Source organism: Pseudophryne corroboree, chromosome 4 (genome assembly GCF_028390025.1).
Source record: "Pseudophryne corroboree isolate aPseCor3 chromosome 4, aPseCor3.hap2, whole genome shotgun sequence".
Taxonomy (NCBI): domain Eukaryota; kingdom Metazoa; phylum Chordata; class Amphibia; order Anura; family Myobatrachidae; genus Pseudophryne; species Pseudophryne corroboree.
The window spans coordinates 770,794,716-770,806,949 of NC_086447.1; the positions used below are offsets into that span (position 1 = coordinate 770,794,716).

At 44.5% G+C, this 12,234-nt stretch overlaps 1 protein-coding gene across 2 annotated transcripts in view; it reads left to right on the forward strand.

Moving 5' to 3' along the window:
* Positions 1-7,770, forward strand: part of SANBR (SANT and BTB domain regulator of CSR) — a 202,157-nt gene extending 194,387 nt beyond the window's left edge. For both annotated transcript variants that reach the window (XM_063918227.1, XM_063918228.1), the window contains 3 exons: positions 228-316; positions 3,795-3,886; positions 7,534-7,770. In XM_063918227.1, the coding sequence (XP_063774297.1) occupies positions 228-316; positions 3,795-3,886; positions 7,534-7,570 (218 nt within the window). In that variant the 3' untranslated portion in view covers positions 7,571-7,770. The remainder of the gene's footprint in view (positions 1-227; positions 317-3,794; positions 3,887-7,533) is intronic.
* Positions 7,771-12,234: the final 4,464 nt, after the last annotated feature.

The following is a 12,234-nucleotide window of genomic DNA, read 5'->3' on the forward strand; positions in this document are numbered from 1 at the left end:
ACATGGTATTGCCCAACTGCTAACAACTTTGCTGCTACGATCAGGTCTGAATTCGGCCCATAGTTCCATGTGTATTTAATGCTGAATGAATGTATATGCCTGATATTGCCTGTTCTTCATTGGATTGAAAACAAATTCTAACGTCTGTTTCTTGTGCACAAACAAGGCAAATAAGGCTTTATTGGCGCTGTCAAAGCAACTAAAATGTTGTTGTCATTCTGTTACAGACCAGAGAAGGATGACAGAAATCACAGGTCACCTGATCAAAATACGACTAGGAGACCTTGAACGCGTGAAAGCCAAGGATGGGAAGGAAGTAAGTAAATTGACCTACAAAGTTGTTCCATACAGTTTATTTTCATATAGGAATTGACATGGTTAGAAGTCCATCAACTTTCCCTACATTGCCCATACTCATAAGTCAACCAAAGTAAAAAAAAAAAAAACAGCTTCAAAAACATGTCTGACCTCACTCCAGTAAATGTAATTTATTGCTTTATGGACTGTGACATGGTTATCACAAATGGACCCGTGGGAGGCATTCTTTAATCAAAATGATACAATGATCATAATTGTCTTTTACTGATAACTGTGATTGTGTAAAATGAAAATGATGACTTTGTCATAATGCGGGGAGCGTGTTTCATCATTCTTAGAAATGAATTTGTAGGACAGCAGAGTGTGTTACAATAATTCAGTACACTGTGCAGGTTGATAATTGTACCGATAGAGGGTGCTGCTAAGATACAGTATACAATAGATTCAGTATGCTCTTTATTAAACTGATAATTACTTTCTTAAATAGAGAATAGTGTAAAATGCGCCCCCCAAATTAGTGCATTTTACTTATATTGCAGAGCTCCTTGTAGCATGGTGTGTCAGCTTAGAAAGGGCGGCTCCTGTGCCTAGTTTGCAACAGGAGGGAATATTGGGGGTCATTCCGAGTTGTTCGTTCGTTATTTTTCTGTCGCAACGGAGCGATTAGTCGCTAATGCGCATGCGCAATGTCCGCACTGCGACTGCGCCAAGTAAATTTGCTATGCAGTTAGGAATTTTACTCACGGCATTACGAGGTTTTTTCTTCGTTCTGGTGATCGTAATGTGATTGACAGGAAGTGGGTGTTTCTGGGCGGAAACTGGCCGTTTTATGGGTGTGTGTGAAAAAACACTACCGTTTCCGGGAAAAACGCGGGAGTGGCTGGAGAAACGGAGGAGTGTCTGGGCGAACGCTGGGTGTATTTGTGACGTCAAACCAGGAACGACAAGCACTGAACTGATCGCAGATGCCGAGTAAGTTTGGAGCTACTCAGAAACTGCTGAGAAGTGTCTATTCGCAATTTTGCTAACCTTTCGTTCGCAATTTTGATAAGCTAAGATTCACTCCCAGTAGGCGGCGGCATAGCGTGTGCAAAGCTGCTAAAAGCAGCTAGCGAGCGAACAACTCGGAATGACCCCCATTAGTAGATGTGCTTGGTGTACGGCAGGAGTTGTGGCTTGACAGTGGTAGTATATACTAATGTTGCAGACCACAATCCATGCACAATATACGTAGTCTGTATAAATAATAAAATCACTTTTACCATTTAATAGGCAATTAAAACTTGCCGCAACTACCAAATGAAAGTACTAATTAAGTTCAAATCTATAAGAACATCCATTGTCTTCCCCTTCGATCAAATGGAATCTTCATGCTGCGGACTGATTACAAATTTCAGTATAGCAATGCAAATAGTTTGCAGCAGCCGCACTACTAATAGTAATATCAGTTGGAGGCATTCAGAAGCAGGCCATCACTAGTGGTTAGGTCATCATCATCAATTCGTATTTCATACATCCGCAAGTGATCCGCCACCAGGTGCATACCTGTCTTTGTTGTAGTCCAGATCTTATGCCAACATGCCCTTGTTCTTTTACAATGCTCAGAGGCCCCTCCAACCGTCATTACCATTCTCTAACCACAAGTTAGAAACATAGAATGTAACGGCAAACAAGAACCACTTGGTCCACCTAGTCAGCCCTAAACAATGTACATGCACACGCTTACACTTTAGGGTTCATTTTTTTTGTTGGGAGCCAATTAACTTACCAGTATATTTGGAGTATGGGGGGAAACCGGAATACCCGGTGGAAACCCAATGCAAGCACGGGGAGAGTATACAAACTCCGCACAGTTAGGGCCATGTTGGGAATTAAACCCATGACCTCAGTGCTATTAGGCAATAATGATAATCATTACACTATCCGTACTGCCCTCAGTGGGGGATTCAGAGTTGATCGTAGCTGTGCTAAATTTAGCACAGCTACGATCAGGCACACTGACATGCGGGGGGTCGCCCAGCACAGGGATAGCCTGCCCCGCATGACAGTCCCTGCCCCGTTGCAGAACTACAAAAGCATTGCACAGCGGCAATGCTTTTGTACTTCAGGAGTAGCTCCCGGCCAGCGCAGCTCCTGCGCGCTGGCCTGGAGCTACTCATCGCTGCCCGGGTCGTGGTAGCTGCGTGATGTCACAACCCCCCCCAACGGTTGGCCGGACCGTGCCGCGGTCCCACCCCCTCCCACCCAGCAGCCGCCTCTGCCTGTCAATCAGGCAGAGGCAATCGCTGGGCTACGACAGCCATCGACTGTCTGCCATGTGCCAGCGCACTGCTGCGCTGGCGCATGCGCACTTCTGACTTGATCACTGCGCTGCAATGAACGGCAGCGTGCGATCAGGAAGGGACAGATACATGAGAACATGAGATACATAGGGACAGATACATGAGAACATGAGATACATAGGGACAGATACATGAGAACTTTTGGTGCACATATGCAGTAGAAAAACGTGAACTTGCAGGGAAAAGAAATAGATTAAATTGCACCCTGCACCCATTACAGATATGCTTGGAGTGCATTATCATATGTGCCACTTTTCTGTTTTCATACAACTGAAATGCATAAAATACATGCTAATAAAAGTATGGAATGAAACCCGATATCTTCCAACTGAGACGTAGTTGATGATTAGAAATGTCTGAGTCCTTCCGTTCAGCAAGGAATGCCACTGAGCACGCTCTGCACCCTTTACTGTATTTCAATGATTCTACTCCACACACTATGATCTCATTTCTACACTTCTCTGCAAAACTAGCACCACCATTGTACCTAGCAAAGGGTCCTCACTTCACATAACTCCTACCAACAACCGCTACAAGCTCCTGCTCCACCACAAATGCCGCCACGTTGCTCTGGAAACTCGTCCACTTTTCTTGAAATAATGTAGCAAGACACTACCAGAGAGGATTTAAAGCCAATAAGTTTGTACAAGAGCTTTTACTCTGCAGCCAGTCTAATCTGCCAAAGTGTCTGCACCCCCTCCCTATAAACTGTAGGCAACACTCTCTATACCTATCAGGGGATATGTAACATTTCTCAATTATATTCATATTAATGTTTGCAAAGTTAAGCCTAGAATGTTACTTACGTGGGATCCCGTGATCCACCTAATCTGTAAGGTCCCCTGGTGCCTGCTGCTGTCTAGGAGGGGACTTACTTGCTCTGGCAGACAGCTGTCTCTGGATGGAGGACACTGCCTGCCTGCGAGTAGACTGTCTCGCCATGATTAAGGATAGTCTCTGATATCTGCTCCAGTCATGCAGACAGTGAGGGATCTCGATCGCTGGAATGGTGACTATATCCCATTAACAGTGTGCTGGGACTTGGACAATCTTCCCTTTAATTTGGCCTTAAAGTCTGTGTTTGACATACAGAGATTTGTAATCTGTTCTGATGATGATCTTTCCACGTAACAGCATGCAGGTGGAATTTACTCCAGACTCGAAGCTCAAATCAAAGCCTCAGCTCAGTCTAATACCCGGCAAAGTAATACTGAAAAGAACCCCAGGTAATGTATGTGGTTACTTGTTCATCTCAGTACAGTCCTGAGGATTTACTTACTAAATGTAATAATAATAAAAATGTTTGGTTTATATAATATCATTCCTGGTGCACATAGATGGTTTTTTTTTTTGTTTCTCCTCATTCCATGTTCACAATGTAAAATAGAGGAGAACCAGTTACTTACATAAGGAACAGTCAGTTGCATAAAAAAGCGCAACGTGTGGTTGGACCAATGTAGCGTGTTACATTATTTTGTCTATTCTTGATTTTTTTTTTTACCCATAGTGAACAATGACCAGTAGCCCCAGCCTGAGGTGCTAAGAAAGATCAAAACTTAAATTAAGCCAAGCTTTTTTATCATCCTACCGTAACTCGGTTTGCAGTCATTGTGCCAGGGAATTCTGGGCTATAAAGAAAGTACACTTTATAATGCACCTTATGATAGGGAATATACAGTGCATCCGGAAAGTATTCACAGCACTTCACTTTTTCCACATTTTATTATGTTACAGCCTTATTCCAAATTGGAATAAATTACTTTTTTCCCGTCAAAACGCACAAAACCCCATAATGGCAACATGAAAAGTGTGTTTGTGATTTTTGCAAATTCATTAAAAATCAAAAAGAAATCACATGTACATAAGTATTCACAGCCTTTGCTCAATACTTTGTTGATGCACCTTTGGCAGCAATTACAGCCTCAAGTCTTCTTGAATATGATGCCACAAGCTTGGCACACCTATCTTTGGGCTGTTTCGCCCATTCCTCTTTGCAGCACCTCTCAAGTTCCATCAGGTTGGATGGGAAGCGTCGGTGCACAGCCATTTTCATATCTCTCCAGAGATGTTCAATAGGATTCAAGTCTGGGCTCCGGCTGGGCCATTCAAGGACATTCACAGAGTTGTCCTGAAGTCACTCCTTTGATATCTTGGCTGTGTGCTTAGGGTCGTTGTCCTGCTGAAAGATGAACCGTCGCCCTAGTCTGAGGTCAAGAGCGCTCTGCAGCAGATTTTAATCCAGGATATGTCTGTACATTGCTGCATTCATCTTTCCCTGACTAGTCTCCCAGTTCCTGTTACTGAAAAACATCACCACAGCATGATGCTGCCACCACCATGCTTCACTGCAGGAATGGTATTGGCCTGGTGATAGCTGTCTGGTTTCCTCCAAACATGACGTCTGGCATTCGCGCCAAAGAGGTCACTCCTTGGGCCTAATTCAGATCTGATCGATGGGCTGCTAATTTTGCTGTCCTGCGATCAGATAGACCCCGCCTACAGGGGGAGTGTAAATTTGCAGTGCAAGTGTGCGATCGCATGTGTAGCCGAGCTGCAAAAATCCTCTTTGTGCAGTCTGTGCGCAACCCAGTGCGATGAGAACAAGCTGATCGGGGCCAGAGCTGACTTCAGACACCCTCCCTGAAAATGCTTGGGCACGTCTGCATTTTCCCAAACACTCCCAGTAAACGCTCAGTTGCCACCCACAAATGGCCTCTTCCTGTCAATCACCTTGCGAATGCCCGTGCGATCTGAATTTTCGCACCATCCCGTCACTGACCGACGATGCCTGTTGTTGCTGTCTGACACGCGTGCACATTGCGGTGCATGCGCAATTAGGATCTGATCACCCGCTGTGCGAAAAACGCACAGCAGCGATCAGATCTGAATTACACCCTTTGCCTCATCAGACCAGAGAATTTTGTTTCTCATGGTCTGAAGTCCTCCATCTACATTTTGGCAAACTCCAGGCGGACTGCCACATGCTTTTTTACTAAGGAGTGGATTCCATCTGGCCGCTCTACCATACAGGCCTGATTGGTGGCTTTCTGCAGAGATGGTTGTCCTTCTGGAAGGCTCTCCTCTCTCCACAGAGGAATGCTGTAGCTCTGACAGAGTGACCATCAGGTTCTTTTTCACCTTCCCCCCCTAGGGCCCTTTTTCCCTGATCACTTAGTTTAGAAAGCCGGCCAGCTCTAGGAAGAGTACTGGTGGTTACGAACTTCTTCCATTTACAGCTGATGGAGGACACTGTGCTCATTGGACCTTCAAAGCAGCAGATATTTTTCTGTACCCTTCCCCAGATTTGTGCCTTGGAACAACCCTGTCTGAGGACTACAGACAGGTCCTTTGACTTCATGCTTGGTTTGTGCTCAGACATGCACTGTCAAGTGTGGGACCTTATATAGACAGGTGTGTGCCTTTCCATATCATGTCCAATTAACTGAATTTACCACAGGTGGACTCCAATTAAGCTCTAGGAACATCTCAAGGATGAGCAGTGGAAACAGGATGCACCTGAGCTCAGTTTTGAGCTTTATGACAAAGGCTGTGAATACTTATGCACATGTGATTTCTTAGTTTATTTTTAATAAATTTGCAAAAATCTCACACTTTTTTCACGTTGTCATTATGGGGTATTGGGGGTAATCCGAGTTGATCGCTAGCTGCCGTTGTTCACAGCGCAGCGATCAGGCTAAAAATCTGCACTTCTGCACATGCATATGGTGCGCACTGCGCACGCGCGTCGTACTTTCACAAAAGCCAATGTAGTTTTACACAAGCTCTAGCGACGCTTTTTAGTCTCACTGGTGATCGTTGAGTGATTGACAGTGGGTGTTTCTGGGTGGTAACTGACCGTTTTCGGGGAGTGTGTGTAAAAACGCAGGCGTGCCAGAGAAAAACACAGGAGTGGCTGGGGAAACGGGGGAGTGGCTGGCCGAACGCAGGGCGTGTTTGTGATGTCAAAACAGGAACTAAATAGTCTGAAGTGATCGCAAAGTAGGAGTAGGTCTGCAGCTACTCTAAAACTACACAATTTTTTTTGTGTAGCAATGCTGCGATCCTTTCGGTCTCACTTCTGCTAAGCTAAGATACACTCCCAGAGGGCGGCGGCTTAGCGTTTGCACTGCTGCTAAAAGCAGCTAGCGAGCGAGCAACTCGAAATGAGGGCCATTGTGTGTAGAATTTGGAGTGAAAAAATGAATTTATTCCATTTTGGAATAAGACTGTAACATAACAAAATGTGGAAAAAGTGAAGCGCTGTGAATACTTTCCGGATGCACTGTAGGGGAAGATGTTTTAAGCCTGGAGAGGTGATAAAGCACTGATAAGTGAAAGGTGATAATGCACTAGCTAATCATTACAGGCTTTAAAAATGACAGTTATGAGTTGATTGGTTGGTGCGTTATCACGTCTTTATCACTTCTCCAGGTTTAATACAGCTGCTCAACAGATTGTAATCTCCACTCGGACACCTACTGGTGTAATCGACTAAATATTTCTGTAGACTGTATATATCTTGATAGGTTCCTTTCGGTTTGGTTGTGCTATCCTAGGGAGATAGAGAATAAATAATATTAATGAATGAAAAACTAATTCATGCCTCACTAAATTATTAATATGAGTGAAAGGTTTGGCCAGGGTGACGTCAAAGATCATCCATAGACTTCTGTTAAGCACTGCCCCATATGACAGTTACAGTACCGGGTTCAAATTATTTATCAGACATGGTTGCTGCCGTGTTTTATTCGGTAAAAAATGTAAATCTTAATTTAAATAAAGTTCAGCATAATTTTATTTGAAATTGTGTTTTCAGTTATTGATACATTTACACACAATACAGTTGTTTGATTGTGTTTCATCTTTTTTGCAGGTCAAAACCTCGTTTTGGTGCAGGACGGCCAACGTAAATCCAGACAGTGAATGACTTTTATGTATAGAACAAAGATTTTATTGGGATTGATGATTTGTCCATAAGGACAATATAATTATTCATAGTTCTAACTCTTGCTTGGCAAGTTTTTGCTTTTCTGAAAGCTGCACAGGTGAATTTGCTAAAGTATTATTTTAGCTGTAAATGCTCTTTTTAATTAAACTTATTTTAAACAAATATCGTGGTGTGAGTTTTTGTTTCTAAATAGGAAAAAATGTTGATGAAAATGGGAATTTAATACCTACCGGTAATTCCTTTTCTCGTAGTGGATAATGGGGAATAGTATATTACCATGGGGTATAGATCGGGTCCACTGGAGCCTAGCACTTTAAGAATCAATAGTGATCTTGTAGCCGCAGACCCACCCAGCGGACTGGTGGCCCAGCTGTTCCACAAGCACACTTGGGGAGCTTCCCTGCACCTGGGCACTGCTCTTTTCAGTGAGCTCTCCTTTGCTGTGTGAGACACTATGGATCCTCCTCCTGCATCTCCCTGACATTACACTACCTGTGCATGATATCAGACAACTGCCGCTCAAAGGTACTCAGCTCTATTATTGAGTCCCTTCCAACTAGCACCTACGTGGCTTTGGGCCATTATATAACTGGTGTCCCCGCTTACCATAGTCACATGCCCTGGAATTATTATACAAGCAAGTTGTTTGCTTCCGTCAGCTCCCACTACATCAGCTATATGTTTCTCATGTGTCTGGGTGGCTCTCTGTTAGGCGGCGGCTGTCAGCTGGTCCGGGCCCTCTCAGTTCAGTTGGGCTGCTGTATCCCTGGGAATTCTACAAGAGACAGACATACACTTTCATTAACTCCATATCTCTCCTAACATTGTGATATTTCAGGAGTCTTCTGGGGAAACAATCAGAGATCTAAGTTTCCATAACTGCTACCATCCTCAGGGGTTATTGGCTGACAGCAGTTTAGTTCGGTCTCCTCCACACAAGCCCAACAGAGTGTGCAGGACAAAACGCTGAGCACTGTTACCCTGTTCAGTTATTAGATGGTACGCTCATGTCCCTGGCCATCCTCATGGTTATGTATCCAACCACACGTGTGATCAGGATGAGGTCAATTTACCTACAATCAAAATCCCGACAACAATTGACCAATGAACAAAATCCCGACATGGTCAAAATACTTACATTTAAAACGTCGACAGGTCAAAAAGTCAACATGAGTTTTTCATGATTTTTTTCATTGAAGCCGATTTGTTCATACTTTACCGTCCCAGTGAACCTGGAGGGGGAATATAATAGTGTGCAGAGCGCAGCAAGGCACCGTGCATGCGAGGGAATGCGGTACACTTATACGGTGTCCATGTCGACCTATGTCGACATACACACACACACACACACACAAAAATATGAAAAACTTGTGTCGACTTTTTGACCGGTCAACATTTTAAATGTCTGTATTTTGACCTTGACGGGATTTTGATGGTCGGTCAATTGTCAGGAATTTAATGTCGGGATTTTGATTCTAGGTATTCCATAATAAACCTGTGTGATCACCATGCATAACAGATCATGTATTAATGTCTGTAATATTCACAATATCTTCCAGTTTGTATGTGACCATATGATTATTTTGACATATCTCACATATTTAAGTCTTTAAATCATTTTCAAACTCTAATTTAGAATAAATGTATTTAAACGTGTCTCTTGTGAAACTTATTACACTTTGGAAGATCCCCATGTCTTAGGTTTCAAGTTCTCTTTTGAAATTACATATCATAAAGAGTTGTATTTACTATTAGTCATTTGTCAGAATGTTCTTCTCAATGGAATATGATCGGTAACATAGAGAAATAAATGTTTATTTTAATTAACATAAAAAAATTATGCAGATTTTATTTTTTTGTGTTCCATCAACTGTAGAATTCTGGTCATCTGAAATAATAGGATTTTGATAACCTATCGGCAAATCCTTTTCTCCTAGTCCGTAGAGGATGCTGGGGACGACATCAAATCCATGGGGTATAGACTGGATCCGCAGGAGACATGGGCACTCCAAAGACTTTTTATTGGGTGTGAACTGGCTCCTCCCCCCATGCCTCTCCTCCAGACCTCAGTTGTAGGAACTGTGCCCAGAGAGACTGACATTTTGAGGAAAGGAATTACTTAACTAGTGGTGAGATATCTACCAACTAACACCCACAACCATGCCGCACACATGGCATTCAACGTAACACACGCCAACAGGCATGAACTAATTGCAGCAACATGCTGAAATCAAGATAACACAACTTGTGTAACTGTAATAACTAAACTGCAGGTAAAGTACGCACTGGGACGGGCGCCCAGCATCCTCTACGGACTAGGAGAAAAGGATTTACCGGTAGGTTATCAAAATCCTATTTTCTCATACGTCCTAGAGGTTGCTGGGGACGACATCAAGACCATGGGGTCTATACCAAAGCTCAAGTACGGGCGGGAGAGTGCGGATGACCCTGCAGCACCGATTGACCAAACTTTATGTCCTCATCGGCCAAGGTGTCAAACTTGTAGAACTTATCAAATATGTTTGACCCTGACCAAGTAGTTGCTCGGCAAAGTTGTAATGCCGAGACCCCCCGGGCAGCCGCCCAGGATGAGCCCACCTTCCTAGTGGAGTGGGCCTTTACCGACGTCTGTAACGGCAATCCAGCCATAGTATGAGCTTGCTGAATCGTATTTCTAATACAACGTGCAATAGTCTGCTTGGAAGCAGGACAGCCAATCTTGTTGTGATCATACAGGACAAACAGAGCCTCTGTTTTCCGTATACGAGCTGTTCTAGCAACATAGATTTTCAAAGCTCTAACCACATCTAGAGACTTTGAATCAGTGAATGTGTCAGTAACTACTGGCATCACAATAGGTTGGTTGATGTGAAAAGCAGAAACCACCTTAGGAAGAAAATGTTGTCGAATTCGCAACTCTGCCCTATCTTCATGGAAAATCAGGTAAGGGCTCTTGTGAGACAAGGCCCCCAATTCAGACACCCGCCTTGCGGATGCCAATGCCAAAAGCATCACCACTTTCCAAGTGAGAAACTTCAACTCTATCTTTTGTAGAGGCTCAAACCAATCCGATTGAAGGAACTGCAATACCACGTTAAGGTCCCATGGTGCCACTGGAGGCACGAATGGAGGCTGGATGTGCAGAACCCCTTTCACGAAGGTCTGAACCTCTGGAAGAGAGGCCAATTGTTTTTGGAAGAACACTGACAAGGCCGAAATCTGGACCTTGATTGATCCCAATCGTAGGCCCGCCTCCACACCATCCTGCAAAAAATGGAGAAAACGTCCTAAATTAAACTCTTCCGAAGGAGCCTTCTTGGATTCACACCAAGACGCATATTTTCTCCAAATACGGTGGTAATGTTTTGACGTTACTCCCTTTCTGGCCTGAATAAGGGTGGTCCTTAGGAATACCCTTCCTGGCTAGGATACGGCGCTCAACAGCCATGCCGTCAAACGTAACCGCGGGAAGTCTTGGTACACACTTGGCCCCTGCTGCAGCAGGTCCTCCCGAGGAGGAAGAGGCCGAGGATCTCCTATGAGTAACTGCTGAAGATCTGGGTACCAAGCCCTTCTTGGCCAGTCTGGGGCAATGAAGATTGCTCGAACCCTTGTCTTTTTTATGATCCTGAGTACTTTTGGGATCAGCGGAAGTGGAGGGAAAACATACACTGACGGAAACACCCACTGGGTCACCAGTGCATCCACTGCTACTGCTTGAGGGTCTCTCGACCAGGAACAGTATCTCTGAAGCTTCTTGTTGAGATGAGACGCCATCATGTCTATTTGAGGAAATCCCCAAAGACTTGTCACCTCTGCAAAGACTTCTTGGTGGAGGCCCCACTCTCCTGGATGGAGATCGTGTCTGCTGAGGAAGTCTGCTTCCCAGTTTTCTACTCCCGGAATGAATATTGCCGACTGAGCTTGTAGGTGTTTTTCTGCCCAGTGGAGGATTTTTGTCGCCTCTGCCATTGCCGCTCTGCTTTTCATTCCGCCCTGCCTGTTTATGTATGCGACTGCTGTTACATTGTCCGCCTGGATCTGCACGGGACGGTCTTGAAGAAGATGTACCGCTTGTTGAAGGCCATTCTAAATGGCTGTTAGCTCCAGAACGTTTATGTGAAGGCAGGCTTCCTGTTGTGACCAACGTCCCTGGAAGTTTTCTCCCTGAGAGACTGCTCCCCAGCCTCAGAGACTTGCATCCGTGGTTACTAAGACCCAGTCCTGAATCCCGAACCTGCGTCCCTCTAGCAGGTGAGAGCTGTGCAACCACCACAGGAGCGAAATCCTGGTTTTTGATGACAGGATTATCTTTCTGTGCATGTGTAAGTGTGACCCCGACCACTTGTCCAACAGGTCCCACTGGAATACTCTGGCATGGAACCTGCCAAACTGTATGGCCTCGTAGGCCGCCACCATCTTCCCCAACAACCGAATGCACTGATGGATCGACACACTTGATGGTTTCAATCAGTGCCGTAACTAGGCATTTTAGCGCTGTGTGCAAGAAACGACATTGGCGCCCCCCCATGTAAGATAGGGGCAGAAAAATATATAGAGGCGTGGCTTCATGGGGAAGGGGTGTGGCCACAAAACAATAGCAATTCATACTACGGTGCACAGTAG